At 41.9% G+C, this 22,883-nt stretch overlaps 1 protein-coding gene across 2 annotated transcripts; it reads left to right on the forward strand.

The window, feature by feature from the left end:
* Positions 1-6,694: 6,694 nt before the first annotated feature.
* Positions 6,695-22,217, forward strand: NUP50 (nucleoporin 50). Of its 2 annotated transcripts, none has more exons than XM_015870382.2 (8): positions 6,695-7,007; positions 9,736-9,814; positions 10,495-10,578; positions 12,555-12,747; positions 13,547-14,206; positions 15,246-15,324; positions 16,555-16,673; positions 18,386-22,217. In XM_015870382.2, exons 2-8 carry the CDS (start codon positions 9,746-9,748, stop codon positions 18,586-18,588), a joined length of 1,407 nt encoding a protein of 468 aa, XP_015725868.1. In that variant the 5' UTR covers positions 6,695-7,007; positions 9,736-9,745; the 3' UTR covers positions 18,589-22,217. The 2 variants fall into 2 exon arrangements, with proteins under 2 accessions (XP_015725868.1, XP_015725877.1); XM_015870391.2 differs by lacking the exon at positions 6,695-7,007 and adding an exon at positions 7,509-7,893.
* The last annotated feature ends 666 nt before the right edge of the window (positions 22,218-22,883 follow it).

The raw sequence follows: 22,883 nt of genomic DNA on the forward strand, positions 1-22,883 counted from the left end.
TCAGGCCCAAGATAGAGTTGGACGTAAAGCCCTGCCTGTGGATGACTTTTGTCTTGTCTCATAAAGTCATTTCTCATTATTTTTCTGCTAGAACAAGATGTTATTTAACATTTTCTAGAATGGGACTTGAATTACACCTGTTTCTCCTGAAACCTGGCTCATATTTTCATGGTGCTCTAGGGTAGCTGCAGTCTTGGGTCTTGGCTCAACCTGGCTGAAAAAAGAGCTCAAATCAAAATGTTGGAGTGAATCAGTGTTTCTACAGCATATTTGCAGTTTGTGTTTTAATTGGATTCGTTCTGAATGTTTCACAAACAAATTGTCTGGGGAAACTTTCCCAGATCACCAGGACTGTACCTGCTCCCTTGTACTTTTTTACGAGTTCGTTCATACAATTCATGGGTCAGAATTTTTCCTGTGCCAAAATCTGCTAAGGGCAGGCTATGGCTCCTTGAGCTCTCAGTGTACATGTGAATCATGGGATTTCTTGGTGCTTGTGCCAGCTGGCAGAAGGAAACCAGTGGGCCAGCTGGCAGCTAAGGCTGGCTGGAGGGCAAGCACCCCCAAACAGCCCTCCTCTCGCTTTCTGCTCACTGGAGGACCAGTGCCAGGGAGCAGTCAGATGCAATCTCTATCTGAACACGCTGTGTCGTCTCTGAGAGGCTATGCTGGAGGTAGACTGATCTTGAACTGTTACAATAATGAAAGAGTGTTGAAGCTTTTCTAGTGCAATATTCTCAATTTAAAAGAACTGCGTGGACTGTATGGGTTTTAAACATCAGCGTTCCCATGGGAATTTATGTGAAAATTCAGCTCACTGAACAAGCAGAAAAATATTTTCATTTACTGTATTTGGGTTTCCCACGCTGGAAACTAATCAGCCATCACAAAAGCACGGGAGTGATCTGTGGCTTACACCCAACCAGGATGGTTCAGTGATATCTCTCACTGTACTGTACCCTTGCCTTTTACCAGCCCTACTGAATTTAAAGCTGCTCGTTTGTGTGAGCACTGCAGATTCAAGACTTATATGTAGTGCTATTGCATGCATTAAAACTGCACTTTATACCCGATGGTAGCCTTGCAAGGTCTGGTACAGAAAAGCACTCTGAGAAGAAAATGGTATGTAACATTTATGTTACATAAAGCAGAGATGATTAAATTCACACTGAAAGTTATTTAGAAATAGGTAGCTTTATAATTTTATGTAACTGTCTATCAGACTGCACTACAAAGTGAGTATATAAGCCAGGTAAAATGTATTCATAAATGAATGTTTAAAAGCTGACTAGAGAAATTAAATAACTTGTTTGGGACCAGGTGACTATATCTGTAAACATTCAGGATACTGGAAATTGGGATCTAGAGTATGCATGGCAAATATTCCTATTGTGAGTACTCTCATGTGCATTTATTATGCAGGCATGAGTACTTCCCCAGTCTGGATTGCAATATGCTGGGTGCTGTACAAAGCTAAGAAGAAATAGAATATATCCTAAAAGCTTTATAATCAGAAGATTATAAATATGATAATGCTTTAATATATTTAACAGGCACTGTGAACATCACAGAGAAACTGCACATGTGAGTAAGCCACACATACAGGTCCCTCTCTCAGAGAACACAAAGTACAGCATTTTGACACCAGGCTGTAAGAAAATTAACAGGGGGGGAAAAAAGAAGTAGGAAGACACGTGGGTGTTGTACTTAGAAATGCACTGTTTTGTTAAAAAAAAAAAAAAAAAAAAAAAAAAAGGCTTCATGTTCCTGTGTATTTCTGAAACAGAAGTAGATATGTTGTGGCTTAAGTTCGTTCATTCTAAGATTTGCATAGGCATTTTTCTTCTGACAGTCGTATTTGTCACACAAGTTGCTTTGCTTTGCAGCCAGATTGGCCTGAAGTTGTACCTGTGTATCCTTCACTGTGCTTTGAGATAGCTTGAACTTGATCTTAAGGATAACACTGGACACGACTTCCAGAAATTATACAAAATTTAACTATAAAACACTTGTTATTAACCTAATAAATTAAAAATATTAAAATTAAAGTAATTAAAATTTCTAAGAATGAATAATCTAGTGATTTTTCTTTTTTTCAGTAGCCTGTAATAATACTTAAATATACTTTAAAACTTTTCTTATTTCTTCTACTGTCCATTGCTACAAATAAAGCCTATTACTACTTACTCATCCCTCAGCAGATGTACAGGAGGTTTTTCTGTTTTCCTAACAACATATTGAAGAACAAATCATCCTTTATTCCCCAACACCGCATCAAACAAATGATTATTTTGGCTTTGATTTGTTGGTCATCTTCCTCGCACTTTTGCAATTTTGTTATGATTCTGTGGGTATCTTGCATCCATCTGAAAGCTTAGTGCCCAAATCTGGATGAATCTGGACGACCCAAGGGCTCATATTTATTTGACTCTACTCAACAGTAAAATCTGGTCCTTAAACAACTCGTCCCCCTTATATCATTCTAAAATAAATGTAGTGGTTGTCTGTTAACAACCCAGGCTACTTCTGCTGTACCATTTATTCCACTCTTCCCATTCGTTCAGGGTCTGTTTGTTTTATTTCTCAGCTGATACTTAAACTTTACTTTCACCTGCATCGGTTAAGTCAATGCTTTCCACAAGGAGGGACTGCTACTTCATCTGCCCACCAATCTACTTCTAAGTGTTTAATGTTGACTAGCTGGAATATCTCACTATCTGAGATTACGGGGTGAAATAATATCCTACCATGCCTTTCATATTCTTTAAAGACCTCAGGAAAATGCCTTCCAAAACTTCCCTTTTTCCTAAAGATCCTTAAACTGTGTTTTACAACATCTTCATCTTAGTCACTTATGTCTGCCTCTGAAACCCAACCCAGAACAAGGCTCCTCTGTATCCTACTCAAACACGGAATGCTAATCTCACAGTGCTTTGCACCCAGTGTAGTTCATATGGATACAGGGCAAAGAATTGGGGATTTAATTGGATTGGATTACCCAATTGGACTGGACAACCCAATTCAGGTTGATATCTGATACACAAACTTCAATGTTTCCCAACTAGATGATCCAAAACACTGTAATTTGAATTTCCCAAATATATCATTGTTACAAAGGAAAATCACTGAGTGATGGTTATGGAGGCTGAGGCCAGAGCATGAGTACATGCAGTGCTGGACTGTGAAGCCACCAACCAAGGGACTGGGGAGTCAGTGAGGGATGACTGCGACCCTTGTACAAATTCGGGCACCAGCAGAGTTCAGCATGGACTCATGCCTGAACTTCAGTTGAGTGTATCTGTGAGACTTGTATCACTGAACAAGGCCTTGACTGGGTTGCACTGTAGGACTGCCAGCAGCTGTTGATGCCCATCCCACAGCACCACCCACGTTTCCCCATCTTTGCCAGACTCAGGCAGTCAGGACCCCAGAGGGCATGCTCTCAGCAGCAGAGTATGGTGCTGGGACTTCGCCCCAAGGGTGGATGGTAGGGAGCAAGGGCTGGGAGGGTTTGCTGCTGAGGGATTGAGGCATTGCTGCTGCCTCTTCCTGGGGAAGTGAGTGACTGCAGCCTATGTATCTTGCTGTTTGTAATACCTGCCTGCTGCAGCACCAGTGAGGGAGTAGCTTCCTGACCTCAGCTCTCTCCTGCCCACAACACATCCTCTAGCCATGGACTTGGCATCAAGCTGAACCTGCCTGTCTGTTGTCAGCTTTGGGATGATGTCATCTATGTAACTCCCTTTTTCTACCAGCCCTGCTATGGCTGTGTGTTCTGGCGGGCAAAGAAGCAGCTAAGTTGTGCTGTTACACAAAATAACACAAGATAAAAACCATCCAATATTTGGTGAGGTCAGACGATGAATATATTGAGTGTCCTGTCCTGCAGCCCACAGCACATTCAAGTTATGCCTGCAAGATGAGCAGGGGTCAGCAGAACCGGTGCTTCTCGCTTCGGAGCATAACTTCCCACCTTAGGTTGGGGCTGCCTTTTTCTAAGAACATCCAAAAGACTTCAGACCTCTGCTCCACTGGCTCCAATGAGAGGATCTCCGAGGATGGGTGATGGGAGGTGCTTGCAGGACAGTGCACTGTTGTTGGCTTCACGTGTATGCAAAGGCTTGACCACATGGCCTTGTTGCAGGTGCTGCAGCCATTTATCAAAGACTTCACAGTGCCCTTTGTGAACCTTAAGAGGCAACCCTGGCAGTGGTGCTTGGAAGGCACCCACTGCGTGGCAGAGCACAGCTCAGGGAGACTGGGAGGCCAACACTGACCTCTCAGTTGGCTACTGAAAGAAAATAGAAATAAAAAAAGGAAAAAAAAAAACAACACATATAATATATAATATATATATATATATAATGTGTGATATAATTTGTTCAGAACTCAATATACACTCTATGGGACATGCTGTGTAGGTTAGCAGTGATGGAACATGGACTATGCACTCACCTGTCTGAGGCTCAGGATGACAGCACAGTCTGAGACTGTGTTGTGCTTTAACCAAGCAGGCAGCTCAGCATCACTCAGCAGCACTTCTCAGCAGTTATCAACATTATTGATAGGATTCCCACTATAAGGATGTCTTGCTTCTTTACTGCAATCTGCATTTATAATATTTATAGCATTGTTATTTGCAGCAATTTTGATTATTATGTTTGGTATATGTGCCAAATCCAAGCTAATCAGTGCATTAATTCACTAAGCGTGCATGGTGTCCCTGAATCTGAGCTGCATCCAGGTAGGGCGAAAGAAAATTCAGACATATAGGATAACACTTGGTCTTAATTCATGCAAACATGATTTGGACCTTGAATCGAGTGACTATATATTTATGGGGTGAATAACATGGGACTTGCACATAAGGGGTTAAAAATGCTGGTGCCTGCTTATCTCTTGTGTAAACCTTGGGGATGGAAATCTGCAAGGTTGGCATAAAAAGCAGCCAAAAGTGGGAGTCTTGCAGTGGAAGGACAGTTCTCTTTTGGCTAAATGTTTCAAGAAAAAGCAGATATACAGCTTCAGCAAAAAATCTCTAAGGCTGCAAAACCCAGAGTTATGCATTTACTGTGAAATTTAATATTAAAATGAACACCTCTGAGTATGCTTATAAGCTCTAAGAACAACATGCTGAACGTATATGACTATTTACTTGACTGTCCACTCAAATCATGTTAAACATCACCATCTTCAGAGATCCTCTCGGTCTCTTGTAAGGGAAGTATCTTTAGGGGGAAGATCAGGGCAGAGAAGAGGGGAAGAGAAAGGAAGGGAGACTGGAGGAGAGAAAAGAGATGAGATAAGAGATGGGACACCTCTTAGTAAGTACTGAGCATCACATCTTGGTGAAGAATACCCAGGGTAGCACTTATTTTGCCAGCACTATCATCATACATTAGCACTATTGCATCTATCAGTGGCAATTCCAAACTTGTTGCATGTGTCACTTCATTAAATCACCTATTTTTTGATGTGAATATGCCCAATGAAAAGAGAACTTGCCTATAGAAGGAAGCAATTTTTGTGTTCTGGGGGCTAAGCAAGGCAAACAACATGAAGGTCAGGGAAAAAAACCTTCACACTTAGAGAGAGAGGTCCGGGAACAAAGATCTGAACTCAGTTTTGCATGTGTATATTTTGAATATACTCAATATACCATAGAATTATTGGATGGCCTGGATTAAAAAGGACCTCAGAGATCACCTTGTTTCAACCCCCCTGATACATGCAGGGTGTCCAGCCACCAGACCAGGCTGCCCAGAGCCACATCCAGCCTGGCCTTGAATGCCCCCAGGGATGGGGCAGCCACAACATCCTTGGGCAACCTGTTCCAGTGCATCACCACCCTCTGTATTGTGGAACAGACCTCTGCTTCAGGAATCTTAAGGGTGCCTGACAAAAAAAATCAGCGTAATCTAGTGGGAGAGTTTTCATCTTTTTTTTTTTTTCCTCTTCCAAGTATTGAATTTGTAATAGAATAGTATGTTCTAAGAGCTTTCATTCGCTGTTACTCTTTCCTCTTAAGGTTATACGGTCGCTATACATGATGCAAACTCGTTTGGAGACACTGCCGTCAAGGCTATAGGGGCAGGCTGTTACTTCATTCTGGACTTAATCCCCATCGCTATCATACCACAAGTTATAGGTCAGCCAAGCAAACTGCTGCCGCTCCAAGCCGGACCTGAGTGCAGCGAGCCGTGACTCAGCGGAGCTACACCCAGCCGGGCAATGCAGGGCAGTGCAGGCAATGTAGGGCAGCTGGGCCCCGAGTCATCACAGTATATACACACAGTATCACAGTCTGGTGCGGGTTGGAAGGGACCTTAGAGATCATCGAGTCCAACCCCCGGGATTCGAGCCCCTGTGTAGCAGAGCGGCACTTCTACCACTTGCGCCACAGGGGGGGATTCGAACCCGTGTCTCCAGTGTTGCATAGTGGCGTCCTTAACCACTGCGCCACCGTGGCACACTAATGCCATGAGGCGCCGGCTCCCCCTCAGAGCAGCACCGCTCCGCTGCCGCCACCGGCCCCGGCAGCAGGAAGAGCGCGGCTACGTCACGTGACGAGCAATTCGAACGAGCGGCGCGAGACGCCGACCACGCGCAGGAGCGGTCAGCCTCCCGCGAGAAGCGTCGCAGCGAGGCCTCCCATTGGGCCGCGGAGGTCACGTGTCTCGCATCCCAACGGCTGGCGGCGGGGTAGCGGCCTGCTCCGCCTCCTCCGTCCCTCGAGCTGCGGCCGCGGGGCGGGCTGCGCATGCGCGGTGGGTGCGACCGCCGGGCCGGTGTTTCGTGTGGTTCCGAAGGCTCAGGGCGGCACGAAATGGCGGCCTGACGGCGGGCTGCCACACTGCGGGAAGGCACAGCGGGCGGCTGAGGGCCCCGGCGGGGGATGGTGACGGGGCTCCGGAGCCGGGCAACCAGCGAACGCGCTCTGCTCGCCAACCGAAGCTTCGGCCCCGCGGCGAACGACAGTCATCGGGCCGGGCCGCCGGGCCGCGCGGGTGAGTGGCAGTTCCTCCCCTCCTCCCCTCCCGTCTTTTCATAGTATCACAGTATCACAGTCTGGTGCGGGTTGGAAGGGACCTTAGAGACCATCGAGTCCAACCCCCGGGATTCGAGCCTCTGTGTAGCAGAGCGGCACTTCTACCACTTGCGCCACAGGGGGGATTCGAACCCAGGGGCTCCGGTGTTGCAAAGTGGCGTCCTTAACCACTTGAGCCACCGGGGCACAGCTCTGTCGCGGCGCTGCGGCAGGGTGAGGCTGAGGCTGCGGGGGCCGTTGCCGGTGGGCTGGCGCCTGCCCGCTGCGGCTCCGGCCGGCCCTGAAGGCCCCGCCGCGTGGGAGCCTCCCCTCGGGGAGGGTCTGCGGGCGGGGAGAGGGGTGGCCCTGTTGTGGTCGTGTCACCCCGATAAGAGGCCGGCGGATTAAAAAGCAGATCGGCGTCGGTAGCGGGAGTAAGGCCGGGTAGCCAGCTCGCCCTGTAAGGTGTGCGGGCAACGGGTAGGCTCGCGACTTTAAAGGGCGGGTGGCGTTTAGAGGAACTGCGCTGGCAGATGGCAGGAATACGTTGCGCTGCACAGGAACACAGGGCTTTAATCACCGTGAAGAACCGACGGTGTTCTGCGAGACTGCTGCTATAGGCGTTTACAGAGGAAACGACGAGACAGAAGGCGTGTTGAAACAGCACGCTGTTTGAGGAAGCCTGGCTCAGCTGCCCCGTGCCCTGTGATTTCCGGACCTGATGGAAGGCGGCGGCAGCTTCCCACTTAAGAGCAGGGCTGCAAAAAGCTCCATAATGCTGGTCGTGCAGCCCCACTTTAGCTGGCTTAAGGCTCCTGAGCACTGCTGGGGTGACGGTGCCTTCTGTAGCTCCCGCTACTGAGCTTGTAAGTTGTGACAGTGCCGATTTTTTAACCCCCTTTGTAGAAGTTAGATTGTGAAATGTAAGAGAAGTTCTTGTAATACAGCCTTAACTCAGTGGGTCGTAGTAGCTCAACAAAGCACGTGTTGAGCTTCTTAAATAAAAAGCTGTTTCTCATAATTCTCCCATCTAAACCTGCGCTTGTGACAGAAAACTGCCAAAGGTTGTGGCTGCATCTAAAAAGTAACATAGAGCTCGTTTTGTATTGCTTCCTGTTTCACAGCTTAGAAATGCCTAGAATCCTCTTGCTGCTGTCTTCATATAGGTTAGATTCTCTTGTCAGCTCCTATTTTCAGACGTGACCTAGAGAAATCACACAGAATCACACTGATCACAGAATGACTTGGGTTGGAAGGGACCTCAAGGATCATGTAGTTCCAACCCCCCTGCCTGGCAGGGTCACCAAACATACACATTTACTAGATCAGGTTGCCCAGGGCCCCGTCCAACCTGGTCTTGAACACCTCCAAGGACGGGGCATCCACAACCTCCCTGGGCAGCCTGTTCCAGGGCCTAACCACTCTCCTAGTGAAGAACTTCCCCCTAACACCCAACCTAAATCTTCTCTCTTTTAACTTAAAACCATTTCCCCGTATCCTGCTATTATCAGCCCTTTCGAAGAGTTTACTCCCCTCCTGGGTGTAAGTTCCCTTCAGGTATTGAAAGGCTGCAATGATCATGTGAAGACAAGTAGGTATAAAGAACCTGGAGCCTGAGCCAATTAGTTTCCCACTTTTTCCTCATAGTGGAGAACAGGCTTTCTGTTTAATATAGCGCTTGTAATGCTTCAGTGGCTGTCATTAGGACTGGTAATGTGATCTTGTGTGGAATCTGATGGAGTAACTCTAGGTTAGTCTCATGAGCTTTTGAGCTGTGGTCGCTGCCAATGAAATGCAATCTCGCCTTCCTCTGCTGGTAAGTGTTTGTGTGCCCTTGTGGGAAGCTGCACTGGGGAGACAATTGTAAAATAAGTATTTTTAGTTATTTTTCATTGGGTTAATTTAACCAGTTCCCTCGTCTGCAGAGAATCATGTAGTACATGGTAGGACCTCTTTCTTTTCCCCAGCAAAGTGGGGCTTATGCCATTTTAAAGCATTTACGTAGAACAGCTTTTTGCTTCCGCCCTTCTAAAAGATCCTAATAAGTTGCCTTGTGAAATTCATGGCTCTCAGTCACAACCTCTGTAAGTTGTCTCATTTATTTGCAATAGAATTTGTCAGTATTCTAATAGTAATGTCCTAGCAATCTGGTTCTTTGTAGGAGGGTATTGTTTTCATCCTTACCCAAAGTGAACTGGCTTTAGTCAGTCATTATCAGTATATTGATTATAGGTGCTGGCAAGAAACTTTTCTCTTGCAAAGCTGTTAGGTTTTACCAGCTATCCTGAAGGAAGACGGACTGGGATATGTAATCTTTTAGCTAGATCCTTTTATATGTGTTCGTTGTTTTTTTTCAGCCCATCAGCCTAATTGGTGACAAGGGATGGAATACAGGACTGAAAGGAATTTTTCTAGCTTGCTCCACTGCTGAAGAAAAATAACTTTGTGACTGAACTGCATATTTCTGTTGTTGCTTGATTTTAGTATCAAGTACGGCTAATAACCACAATCCCAGTTTCATGTGCTGTGTTGATTGTTGTTGCAACAAATGTTAAAAAACACTTTGTTTCCAAATGTTGTTCTAATTTTGACTTAGTTCTTTGTGAACTCTGATTCCAGTTACTTGTTCTGAATAACAGAAGTTGAAGATTCCCTTCTTAGAATGACCGGGCAATTAAATCTCTGCATTTCTGATCTTTTTTCTACAGGTGTGGAAAAATGGCAAAGAGAATTGCAGAAAAGGAACTGACCGACAGAAACTGGGATCAAGAAGACGAAGCTGAGGAGGTAAAACTATAGATTAGATTCACACAGAATCACAGAATTGTAGGGGTTGGAAGGGACCTCTAGAGATCATCGAGTCCAACCCCCCTGCCAAAGCAGGTTCCCTACACCACATCACACTGGTAGGCGTCCAGGCGGGTCTTGAATATCTCCAGAGAAGGAGACTCCATCACCTCCCTGGGCAGCCTGTTCCAGTGCTCCCTCACCCTCACTTCAGCACATTTAGCACATTAGCTGCCTTTACCACTACTTGAACTGTGGAACATATCTCAATATACCTTCTCTGAACTGGATATGGTTTGTAACAGTGTAGCTGTTACTGATAGAGTACCTTCAGCAAAGTTAGTTTCCTTGTTGACTTGCTTGCCATAGTAAACAGCAATTGAATTGCTTGCAATAGTAAAATTGAGATTGCAGTCTGTATAAAGGGAAATTAAATGCAGAACAGGAAGAACGGAGCTGTGAAATATTAGCTAATCATATCCAAGCACCTGGCAAGCTAATAGTAGAACTGTAATGTTCTTCATTTTTATTTTTATTTCTAATTTCTTCTCTTACTTGTTAATGAGAATTGTTACAGTTCTGTTCAAAAAGTATCTCAGGGTTTCAGTCATCTCATCAGGCTATGACAAATCAGTGTATTCTGAGAGTTACACTAATAATTCCATGTCTTTATCTCAAAGGTGGGAACCTTCTCAGTGGCTAGCGAGGAAGTCCTGAAGAACAGAGCTATTAAAAAAGCAAAGCGTCAGAATGTTGCATCAGAGGTAATGTAATCACTGAACTTTAGTATCATAGTTCCAGTCAGTTGCAAAAAATGACATCTGTGTTCAAATCTTTCCTTATTTTGGCTTGTAACAATTCTGGATAAAGCCATCATTTTAAAGGTATTTGCGACTAGCCAACTGCTCCACTTCCAATCCTAGCAGAGCTGGAGCCTGGAAATCTAGCCTGGAAGCCACTAATTATCATGTTGGAGGGCTCGGGGATGTCCAAGGCAGTAAAAGCCAAGTTATTAAGTTGGTCTAAGAGTGAAATAAATGTGTTCTGTTTAAAAACAGTAGTACTTTTTCCCCTGGAAGACCTTCAGTGTGTGATATACATTTGGCAATAATAAATGGAATGTAGAAGGGAAATTGGCCTTTCTTAGAGATTTAGTTCCTGTGAAAGTATTAACTGTTCTAACCAAAGTTTAGTCCTTTCAGAAATCCTTGACAGATGCTTTGTTGTACATCTTTCTGTGAAACTTTCTTTCAAGATTGCTTGTCTGGTGTTAGGAATTGGACAGTTTTTACCTACCATCCAAGTTCCTTTTAGATAGGACAAGACTGGGCTCAGTTATGAGCTATGTAGCTTTTTCTTATGTTCTTTTTCCTTCTGTCCAAGCAATATAAATGTGGCAGCTGTCCCATCTCACTTCTACCTGTGGTAATTTTAGCCACCAATGTGGTAGAAGGTGCAGTTACTTTAAGAACTCTATTGGGAAGAGGCTTATAGTGATGTTAAAGAAAAAAACAAACACCCAGCACCTTGGACAGGGAGGATTCAGGGGCAAAATAAAATGGAAAGACAGAATTGGTTGAGAAAGGGGACCAGATAATCGCAGAAGAAATGATTGTAAGGTTGGGATTCAGCTGTCAGATATCAGAACTCGAAAAAGTATGATAGGCTAGACAAAGTCTAAAAAGCAGAATAGATGTCAGGGTAGTTGAGTCTGTGTAATAAATCTGTGAAACATTTACAAAAAGATAAACTCAAAGTTTACTGAAGTTCATAAATGGAACAAGCAGAATGCCGCAAAGACAAAACAGGCTGCAGTTTAACTGGCTTGTCCAGAGAGAGGTAGGACTGATCAAAGGGACAGGATAAAAATAGCTAGCTGGAAATGAGAAACAGAGGACTGAACTGGTAAAGGTGAAGCACAAATGGAAACAGAGCCCAGACCTGCAGGGCCAGATAGTGAAAGCGAACCTAAAATTGCTAAGTTCTGTTATTTCTCAGTGACAAAAGCAGATGAACCTCAGAAGATGTTCTCCTTTTTCTCTGATGGCTTTCCAGAGACACTGAAAAAAGAGAAATTCTACTTCAGTGACAAGTGCTCGTTACCTCAAAGCATATGTAGTAGATAAAAGTAGCACTGCCCGTTTGGGTGTTAAATGTGCTATATCACTATCTTATAAAAACGTGTAAAACTATGTCACAAAGTATTATGATGGTAGTAGTGTTCAGAACTGGGTAACGAAAAGGTTGCAGAATGCAGATGCGTTACATTATCAAGCACAGCCTGTCTTTGCTTTTCCCCATCAGTCACACTGGAATAATTTTGGTAAGTTCCTTAGACATTACTGAGGTGACTACAGAGTATGTTGTTTTGATGAGTCTGATGAGTGCTGGACTCTAATTGTGGCTGTTCATGAAAATGAGTCTGCAGTTATATGTTGCTCCATGATTATTTGAAGAAAACAAGATGCTATGAATGTGCGAGTAGGTAGACAAATACATCTGCTGCTCTGAACAATTTCTAGGTATTCACTTCCTGTAAATAGTTTATTTTCATTCCAATCCTCTGAGTCTTTTAAAAATAGTACCAGTATGTGTCATAAGGAAACTACTAATCCTGTTTACATTGCTGACTCAGAATAAGGGATGTAAGGCACGGAATGGCACATTGAAATTTAATACTGGTAGCATTAGAAGCACAGTGATGCATATAACTGATTTTATTTATTTATCTTCTCTCCAGCCTGAAAGTAGAGGAGCGTTTAAAGGGTTTAAAGGCTTTGTATTGCCTTCTGGAAAAGAAGGAGGTGGCTTCAGCGGATTTGGTAATGGTGCAGGAATAAAGCCTTTAGAAGGCCTGTCTAATGGAAACAGTAGTATCTTCAGTACTCCTTTCAGTGGTTTAAAGACAACATCTGAAACAAAATCTGCTTTTGGTAAGCTTTAAATAAGTTAATTTAATAGTGAATAAACATATTCCAATAATTCTGTAGTTCTGTTTCTTAAAGATTTTGGATGGACGTGGTATCAAATAAATGCAGTTTTAAGAGGTAGAAACTACAACTAGAGATAAAACTTACAGAGATAAAGGGAGTGGAAGAAATTTGCTAGAGTATACTCAATAGTACAGAAGAGCTGATAATGCATTCCAGTTAAATATTCATCCCAATTATCTGAATCTTATTAAAAAAATACTGCTAATGGAAAATATCCTTTTAGTAGGTCTGACAACTTTATGGGTTTGGTTTGTTTAGTTTTGTTTTTAAGGTCTTGTTTCTGTATTATTTACTTTTTTTGACGTCTTAAGCTTTGTTTCTTGTACATGTAGTAAGACTGACTGCAGTATAGGAAGTTTATCTCTTACAGTTATACCTACATCTGAAGATCATAGTATCATAGTCTCATGCGGGTTGGAAGGGACCTTAGAGATCATCTAAGGATGCTAAATATTTTGGCAGATCTAACTCTGGTCTTGTGCTTCGGTACTTAGTTCCTTAACTTTACAAGCCTCACTAAGTACTCCTGTCAACGTAGCAAGTTTAGATCTGTTTCATAGCACTGCCTGTTTACTCAGCCTGTGCTATCTGGCACGCAGTGTTGTGATGCAATGAACTGTACATAACTGAGTGGTTTGATAATTTGATACAGAAGTACTGAAAACTTAACATTTGATGAATGAGAATACTTTATATTTTAAAAAGAGAGAGATTCTAAACCATGTTTTTCTTTTAATAGGATCCCCTGTGTCAAATGGTCCGACTACAACCACACTTACTGAGAAGGCGGCTGCAAGCCCAAAAACCAATGGTGGCAGCCAACCATCATCATCTGGCTATACTCAGAGCAAAGTCTGTAGCTCTAGTGTTTATCACAAACAGCTAGCAGCTCTAAACTGTTCTGTGCGTGACTGGATAGTTAAGCATGTAAACACAAACCCACTATGTGATCTGACACCTATCTTTAGAGACTATGAGAAGTATTTAGCAACTATCGAACAGCAGCATGGAAACAGTAGTGATAGTGGCTCTGAAAACGAAAGCAACAAGACACCTGGCACACAGCCTGCTTCCACATTCGGGAATTCAAAGCTACAGCAAGGATCAACTTTTCTATTTAACAACAAAACTGAGGATGCCTCTGACAAAAAAACAGAAGCTGCATCGGAGAAAAGCGACCCATCAATAGGAGCTACGTCAACTGTCTCATTTAATATTGGCAAGAGTGGTCACAGTGAGGGTTTGAGTTCCTTTGGTTCGGGAACACGTAGTAGTTTCTCATTTTCTCCTGGAAATTCAGGTTTGTTTGGAAAAGATGCAAACCAGGCAAAATCTGTCACTGTGGTATCCACCAATGCATCAGAAGCTCAGACAGAAAGTGGGAACAGTGAGGATAAAGGTAAATTCTATGTTTACACATAGAATCTTTTTAATGGTAAACAGTGAATGAATGCGACTTAAGAATACTGCAGAAATTATTAATACCAAGTTGAATGAGATCATAGCTCCTGTATCTGAAAGTTGCAGAATGATGTTACCAATACAGAATTCTCAGTATTGCATGTTGCTTCAGTAACACTGAAAATGTATCACAGAATCACAGAATTGTAGGGGTTGGAAGGGACCTCTAGAGATCATTGAGTCCAACCCCCCTGCCAAAGCAGGTTCCCTACACCATGTCACACAGGTAGGCGTCCAGGCAGGTCTTGAATATCTCCAGAGAAGGAGACTCCACCACCTCCCTGGGCAGCCAGTATGAGTATCGAAACCTACGCATGTCTGTCAGACTTGTATTCAGCATAAGGATTTATTACAGAAAACAAGACTGAACCCAGTGAAATTTAAAGCAGCTGGTATATTCATCTTTGAGCCTGCAGGACACCTCAATCCTATTGCTTTTCCCTGTAGGCTTATTAAAAGATTCCTCAACAAAATACTTGAGATATGAAACACTTTCATGCATCTTATTTGCAAGACTGCAAGAGACAAAATTGCTTGCTATTGGAAGGTTTTTAGCTAAGTTGAATATTGTTAGCTGATAGAAATCCTATAGCAGCTGAAAGAACTGGAATGGCATAATCCTGCCTCTCATCTCTCATATCTGCAGCTGAGTACCCTTCCGCAGATTAAACTCAGCCTCGTGTTCTTATTATTACTGAAAGTTACTCTTAGAAATGTTAGAACGATTTTTTTTCCCCCTGAGAAAAGGTTTTAACTTAAATTTGACTCATTACGCTCTTTTTGCTTTGTTTTAATGCTCTTTGATTGGTTGGTGGGAGTTTGATGTTTTCATCTAATTGAAGTTGAAGATGAGCATATTAAACATATTTTGGCAATCACTGACAAGCTCTGCATGTTTATATAACATCTATAGTCTAACACAATTCTAACACAAGCCTAATGTTAACATGTGGAATGTATTGAAACTTAATTTAAAGGTGGAGAAGAGGAGGAGGAAGAGCCACCAAAAGTCATTGTTAATGAAATAAAAGAAGATGACGCTTTCTACTCAAAGAAGTAAGTTTCTTTATCTTGGAATAGTGAGTCATCACTTTGAGGATAAAATTCATATCTACGTTTTACAATTAACCATAGAGGTATAAAAATTAATGATGTGCATGTTGCCTTTCTGACTTATACGCTATGTAGAACATGAAGTTCTGCCTGTAAAATCATAATTACAATGACATGTAGGATTTTACTAATGTTTTTATGTCACGAACACAGCACTGGTAGCTATTTGTAATAAGGGTTTGTCTTTGTAAATTTTCATTTTATTTTACAGCGATTGAAGAAATGCCTTTGTAGCTGCTTTTTATTATTATTGCTTGTTGAATGATGCCTTTATAATAATTATATTGCTATTACTTACATAACAATAACATAGGACCATATAGGTCCTGAATACAAGCCACTATATTTATGTTTTTATTTTGCTGACAATACTGCTTGTCATTTCAGTACTGAAAGGAATAGCCTCCTCTTACTAAACTGATACGTACCACAGTACTGCATTTTGGGGTGTGTTACAAACAGCATAGGTCAGAAGAGGTAATTCTCCTGTTGTGTCTAGCATTGCTGCAACCTTGTGTGCAGTACTGTGTGCAGATCCACACTGCAAAAAGGATCTTTGAGTGCATACAGAGGAGGGCACCAAAGCCACTAGGAGGACAGGAGGGCATGTCCTATATAGGAGAAGCTGAGGACCAGTGGGCTGTCCTGGATGGAGGAGCCAGGAAGCGATCTCACTGCTCTCTGCAACTCTCTGAGGAGCAAAAGCAGAAAGGGGTGCCAGACACTGCTCCTGTGAACTGATTGCAGGATGGGGACGGCACAGAGCTGCACCAGGGGCTGGTCAGACCAGACACTGCAAAAAGATTATTTACGATGAAGGTGGTCAAGCACTGGAGTAGGTTTCCTAGTGAGGTGCTTGATGTTTCACGTCTGTCAGTGTTCAAGAGGTGTTTGTACGCTGCCCTCAGTAATATCCTAAAACTTTTGGTTAGCCCTGAAGCATTCAGGACTCAATCCTTGAACATCTCTTCCACCTGAACTGTTCTGTCTGTTAGAAAATGAATCAAGTAAGGTCAGGAAGAATAAGGATTTCTTACTCATAGCCCAGAAAGTTAAATGATTTTTGTTAAACTGTTGGCTTCCTGGAAGTCAGACACATGTGTATATATATCTACTTGGGTTGTACTGCTATTTAATCTCTGTACAAACTAGGTCTGCTTTTCTTGCGCACAGGTGTAAACTGTTCTACAAAAAGGATAATGAATTTAAAGAAAAAGGTGTAGGAACATTACACTTAAAACCAGCAGGAAATGAAAAAACTCAACTCCTAGTCCGAGCAGATACCAATTTAGGTAAGTAAATGTCTTCTAGTAACAAGTCTTGATGTAAGACTCTCTGCAAATCATTAGGATTTTGTTACATAATGTAACCAATGAGATTCCTGATCTTAATTTTTTTTTCCTTGAATAATTTCAAACAGTTGGATACCTCTAACAAGTATTCTGAAGTAATACACCTTAAGCGGTGCAAAGAAGTAAAAGGTTACGGCATATGATGGAGTACTTTTTTCCATACTTTTGTTTTAGTAGCCGTTCTCCATCTCTGAATAGCTGTGAAGCTTGGCTTTAGGACTCCACAATCAAGTATATTTGTATCAGTGGTGTGATGAGTGTAGGTGAACATTTCTGCTATGAAGTAGTCCAGGCGTCACCTGCTTTGATAGTAATTGCTGAACAGCTTTGCTACATCTTTAGTACCTCATTTCAACAAATGTGAAACGGAGTTCATGTTAACTTGGCAACTTCCATAAAATACAGTACATTATGCTTATAAAAGATGTGAGAACTTAAACCATGCTGTGCCTGCAAAGCAACTGGTAAATCTTACCTCAGTTTCACTTTATTAAATGCTCTGGCAGGTCTGTAAAAGCCCTCATAGACTTATTAGGCAAAGTTTTCAAGTGTGTGGTGAGACTGGAACTCCTGAGTCAGTTGCTTCCAAATCAACGACTGCTTTTGATGGAAACAGGCAAGGTTTGCCTGATAAAAGGCAATTCTTTTTAGCAATAAAACTTAAGGCAGATGGGTGGCAGCGATCATTTTCTTAAGGATTTGAAGATGGTGAACAGAGCAGGTGAAAACTTGCTTTCTCCAACTTACATACCCTATAAAAGAAGTCTTAGTTTTTAATTCAGCTGATGCTAATTTTCATTACGTTGATTTACATTCCCTCTAACATCATTTAGGTGATGTTAGGAATTTTTTTTTTCTAGCTCACACACTTCAGCTTGGTGACTCCAAGCATTGGTTTGTACAGCAGCTACAGTCATAGTGATGCACACTTTCCTTTTTGCTATCTTCACACAGTGCTGTATTACTTTCCTTAAATCTCACTGTGTTTGAAAAACTGAACTGAAAAGGAAGGCGAAGACTGACTTTCCCATAAATACTACTACCGTGTTCTGAACTATTTACCAGGTTTACCAACTGTGTGCATCGTCTGTTGAAGCAGATTTGAGTTTGTTTGCAACTGTTTTAATAGACCACTAATACCGTGCATCTCCAACTCACTACAGAATTTAACAAGTTGACATAGGTTATTATTAGTAAGTGGTAGACCACATCAGCTGCGGTATATGATTTGAGGATACAAAGTATTTATTCTGTTCTACTTTGTCCATTTTTAGATTAATATGTCTGTATGTGTGTTAAAACTAACTTTTTGCTTTTGTGCTTATGAGCTATGCATCAGAATGAGTAACTTACATAAGCATTAACTAAGTAGTGACTCAATTCCTTATGTGCTGATTCTCTCATGTTCGTTTTCCCTGTGTGTCTCTACTGTCACTTGATACTCCTCAGCTTGCTCCCTTTAAAGCAGGAGCAGGATTCCTCCTTCCTACTGAGGAAATAAATCAGGGGCCATGAGCAGATGCTTAAAGAATAAGATGCTGTGGAAGGAAGTGCCTTCCCTATTTTAATAAGTATATACTAACATCCAGATTGTGGGGAAAAAAAGGTGAAAAATTGCTAAGTTGCATTTTTTTCTCTCCCTTTACATGCAGGAAACATACTGTTGAACGTTCTAATTCCACCCAAGATGCCATGTACAAGAACCGGAAAAAACAACGTTCTTATAGTTTGCGTTCCTAATCCACCCATCGATGAGAATAACCCAACTGTTCCTGTCCCTATGTTAATAAGGGTGAAAACAAGTGAGGATGCAGATGAATTGCACAAAATCTTACTCGAGAAGAAGGCGGCTTAAGCATGTTGCAGCCAATGATCTGAGAAATTATTGCCAAACTGCTGCTGCTCTATTTTTTTTCCCCTTCCATATCTTCACTTGAACACTTAACTCTTTATTCTGATACTAAGAACTACTATAGAAAGTCTGGAAAAAAAATCTGTGAGGAAAAGGTAAACGAGCTAATAAAAGTTTTAATAGAACACAAGTTTTGGACTGTGCTCCCTCATTTTTCATTGTCGAAATGCAGGACCTCTCTTCTGGATAAACTACACTGACTGAAATTAAAGCATGTTTTTAACACTGGTCAGTTTGACTGAATGGACTGAAATCAGAGTATAAAATATGGTACCAGAGATTCCTCACAGACTGCAGTGCAATGCAACGGCCTCCTATTTTGCGAGGATATTCCAATATCCTGTAACTGTTGAAACTGTTTCTGTACTCAAGATTTTTATTTTTAATTGGTCCATCATTCTGGTGAGACTTAATTTTTCAAACTGTCTGTAATGACAATGTGCCCGAACAGCAACGATGTATATTGTACTGTGTTTTAACTCTTACAGACTTTGTGTGATTCTGGGACTGGGGGATTCTGGGATTCGCAGACTGCATCTCCAGCTATTTAATACAAAGTTAGCTTGCATAGTCTTATTGACAATTAGTGTTTCTTAGAGAAGAACTGGCAGTTCTGTTCTTACTGTAGCAACAAGCTAATGATGTGCAATAGTATAAGCGGACAACTGGAAGACTGTTTATCTTGGACCACAACCACAGCTGGCATTTACTGGCTTCTGACAAGTCAGAGGCAAAGGTTCTGATGTTTTCTTCCCTCATCTGTTGGGCTATCACTGCAACGCAGCAGAGGCAGAGCAGGAAGGGTACTTGTCTTGCTAGTTGCTAGTACTTGATGAAGATAGCTTTGTGAAAGACAAAGTTCAGGATCTTTACAAAACCTTGTACTCTGTCCAATGCATGCACAAACATATGTCAATAATTATCTTTCCCGTGTGCTCAAACTGCAGTGCATTGCTGCACTACCTAAAGCAGTGGTTCACAGCTTTGGGATGATCTTTCTATCCCAACCAGGGAGCACGCACTTATTTAATTAGTAACAGGTTTTAGCAGAGTTGAAACAAACCACATGGCAGTGATTCACAGATCCACAGAGTAGAACATTGTTTTGTTCTCTGTTTCCATCAGACCTTGTTCAGTTATTTAATCCTTTTATTTTTCAAGTCTTGCCCTAGTTGGCTGGCAATTCCCTCATAAATATTTCTCTGCTTCATTTCCGTCTCTGAGAACTATCAGAGATCTGGATGCTAATGTTTGATTTGACTTCTGATTTGTTACAGGGACCAGCTCGGGATTTGGAAGAAACACGCCACCCTGCTTCTGGCTAATGAGGCACAGAAGGAAAAACCAAACATTCACTAATGCAGCAGCAGCATGATGTAACTCTCACAGGGGCCGATACAATCTGTAACAGTGGCAGCCTGTGGTGAAAAAAAGAAGTACCTTTTGAGATTCTTGTGCCAGCTCTCCATGAGGGAACAAATGGCTGCTTTTAGTCCTAGTTGACCGCACAATTCAGGTTAAGGCCATTTTTTTCCCCCCTGTTAACCATGAAGGAGGAAAACCTGATAGCATCTACAGCCCTCCTGACCAAAGTTCAGAAACAAAGGCCTTTGTTCACATTTCAGCTTCACTGAGATAACTGGAGTTCCATTTTTAACACTCAATCAAGTGTAAGGGGAATATAGGTACCGCGTCAAGAATTATTCGATAAATACAAAGTTGTGCCTTTATTTTCTTGCATCCAGCTTAGTGCTTTACTGTTGATAACTGACATAACTTTCTTCAGTTTTTATTTTTCTAAAGTCTTGCTGATACCTGAACTGGAGGCCAAAAGCTGAAGGCTTTCATAGTAAATGTGTATGAATGAAAAACAGAACTATTGCCTGAAAGTTGATTTATAGGCTCAGGTGTATCATCCAAGGGCTCAGTTGATTTGTCTTATGATTGTAGTGTCTTAACCTGTCTCCATGCAGCATCATTTATAGGTTAAATTGCTGGATGGGGTGAGCAGATTCTTGTTATGCTTCTCACTTTAAGAGTAATTCGGTACAGATGGTTTCAGGGGTCTTAGTTTTATGTTTATTTCCTAAAGCCCGTGGGTACATAACTGCATATACATTGAAGTGTGGACCAATTAAAACAGTTAAGAGACAAACTGAGCTTCCTAGGTATCCTTAATGACTCACCTCCAAAGCAAGGCAGTCACAGCATTGATACGCTGGAGAACAATATTCATGGCGGCAAGGAATATCTTCTGTTAGCTGTGGGAAAGACTAACAGAGATGAAGCATCACAATTCTTTAACAGTGTATGTGTTTATCAGTAAAGCCTAGGGAAAGGTAATAGAAATCTTGTGTTAATTACAATGTCTTACATTGTCTTATACATGGTCTTAAAAGCATGGCTTGAAAAATGGGAAAGATTAACTGCAAATTAGAGATTTAATCAACATCATTCTTAGTGACCCTGCAATTATTTGTACTATGAAGCAGGAGAAGTTAGTCAAACGTCTGACTTGGTGTTCAATTATAAAGCACAATCCTTCTCAGTACTGTTTCTAAAACAAATCCATGACAAACCTTCAGTTTCTATTTAAATATTGAAATGAAGTGATATTTTTAAGAAGCCAGTGATTATTACATAGAAAACTGAGTTAAAAGCAAGTTAGTGGGGAGAACAGAAACCAATTTATGCCTTCATAACTAAGTGGCTACACAAGGAAGGACTTTGACCAGAGTTCCTGTACAATGAGGCATTCCTGTATCATGGTTGATACTTAATATATTGGACAGCCAGATATCAGACAGACCTAAAGTTGCCTCCCCTAATTAGAGTGAATGCCTAGACTGTTAAAGCTGTACGTAGGTGCTGGAGTGTCTAATGGGTGATATGCATTCTTCCTTTTGTTGCAATTTTGATGTTTCAGCAGCTTGAAAGCCTTTTCCCCTCCCACCTTTCTGCACCTCCAAGAAAAGAAAGTGAAGATCTCAGCTTCTTTTACTTCTCAGTGCCATCTCTAAGAGAGATTATTACACTTGTTGTGTATTTTATTTTAAGATACCAGATTGCTGTTTGCAAAGTCTTTTGCAGTGTACTTAAACAACCTATTTGGGAACACAACAGCATCTTCCTTTAATCTCTTTGTGCTGATGGATGTGAAAACTCAGATCTGTAGTTTAAATGAAGACATTGCAGAATGCAAACCAATGAAGACAGGTAAGGTTTTAGTAGCAGGAACTCTAGTTCAGCTCCCTTTGCAGCACTGTAACACTGAAAATGTTCTTAAAGACTTACTTCCCGATGCCTTAACTTATTTGCATCTGCTAAAGTTTTGTAGCTGGTGCCTGTGTGCAAAAATTTACCGTCATTAAACAATTTTAAGTGGCACGATTTAGTATAAATGGAATGGAAATGCTGAATGTGATGATCTCTTAATAGACTTCAAACTGCTCTAAGTTTTTTCAATGGATGCTTAGTTTTCACATGACTCGTAATAATGTTTTCATTAGTTCTAATGCATTGAGGAAGTGTACAAAAATCCATGGGAAATGTGAATAAATGAATGAGAGAAACATCTTGTGTGCATTCCTTTCACTTGGACTGTGAGCACATAAGGAGATAAAAATAAAATCATCAGACTTGTAAAGAAAAGCTGTGTGTGTACAATGACTTTCCAGTGCACCGTGAACTACTGAGTCCTTGAGAGTACGTCTATCGTACAACTGTGCTTTCTTCCATTGGCCACTGTTGTGCTGTTTGAAACTGAAAGAGTTTAGACAGAAGAACAACAAACTTCCTTGGCTATTCAATAGCTGGTGAATAGATGACAAACTCTACACCACTCTGCACGTTATGTTATGAAGCACTGGAACAGGCTGCCCAGGGAGGTGGTGGAGTCTCTTTCTCTGGAGATATTCAAGACCCGACTGGACACCTACCTGTGCGACGTGGTGTAGGGAACCTGCTTTGGCAGGGGGGTTGGACTCGATGATCTTTAGGGGTCCCTTCCAACTCCTACAATTCTGTGAAGCTGCACAAAACAGGAGCAGTACACGAGAACCAGCGGGAGGATGGTGATGGTACACAGCATGAAAATAGAGCTAGAAGAAAGTTACGCCGTTTGACAGTCACTGATACACCTTTCCATGTTTCTGGCAGGCTTCTGTAAAAAGCAAATATCCAATACCGAAGAGAAAACCATAGGTCACTTACCAAATACAACATCACTGACAATTTAT

Source organism: Coturnix japonica, chromosome 1 (genome assembly GCF_001577835.2).
Source record: "Coturnix japonica isolate 7356 chromosome 1, Coturnix japonica 2.1, whole genome shotgun sequence".
In the NCBI taxonomy this organism is placed as follows: Eukaryota; Metazoa; Chordata; class Aves; order Galliformes; family Phasianidae; genus Coturnix; species Coturnix japonica.

Bases quoted from the DNA above. Each gene is read 5' to 3' on its own strand.
- NUP50 (XM_015870382.2), top strand. From the start codon at position 9,746: ATGGCAAAGAGAATTGCAGAAAAGGAACTGACCGACAGAAACTGGGAT. The intron at 9,815-10,494 runs GTAAAACTATAG...TTTATCTCAAAG, and splicing joins AAGAAGACGAAGCTGAGGAG to GTGGGAACCTTCTCAGTGGC. The intron at 15,325-16,554 runs GTAAGTTTCTTT...TCTTGCGCACAG, and splicing joins GACGCTTTCTACTCAAAGAA to GTGTAAACTGTTCTACAAAA.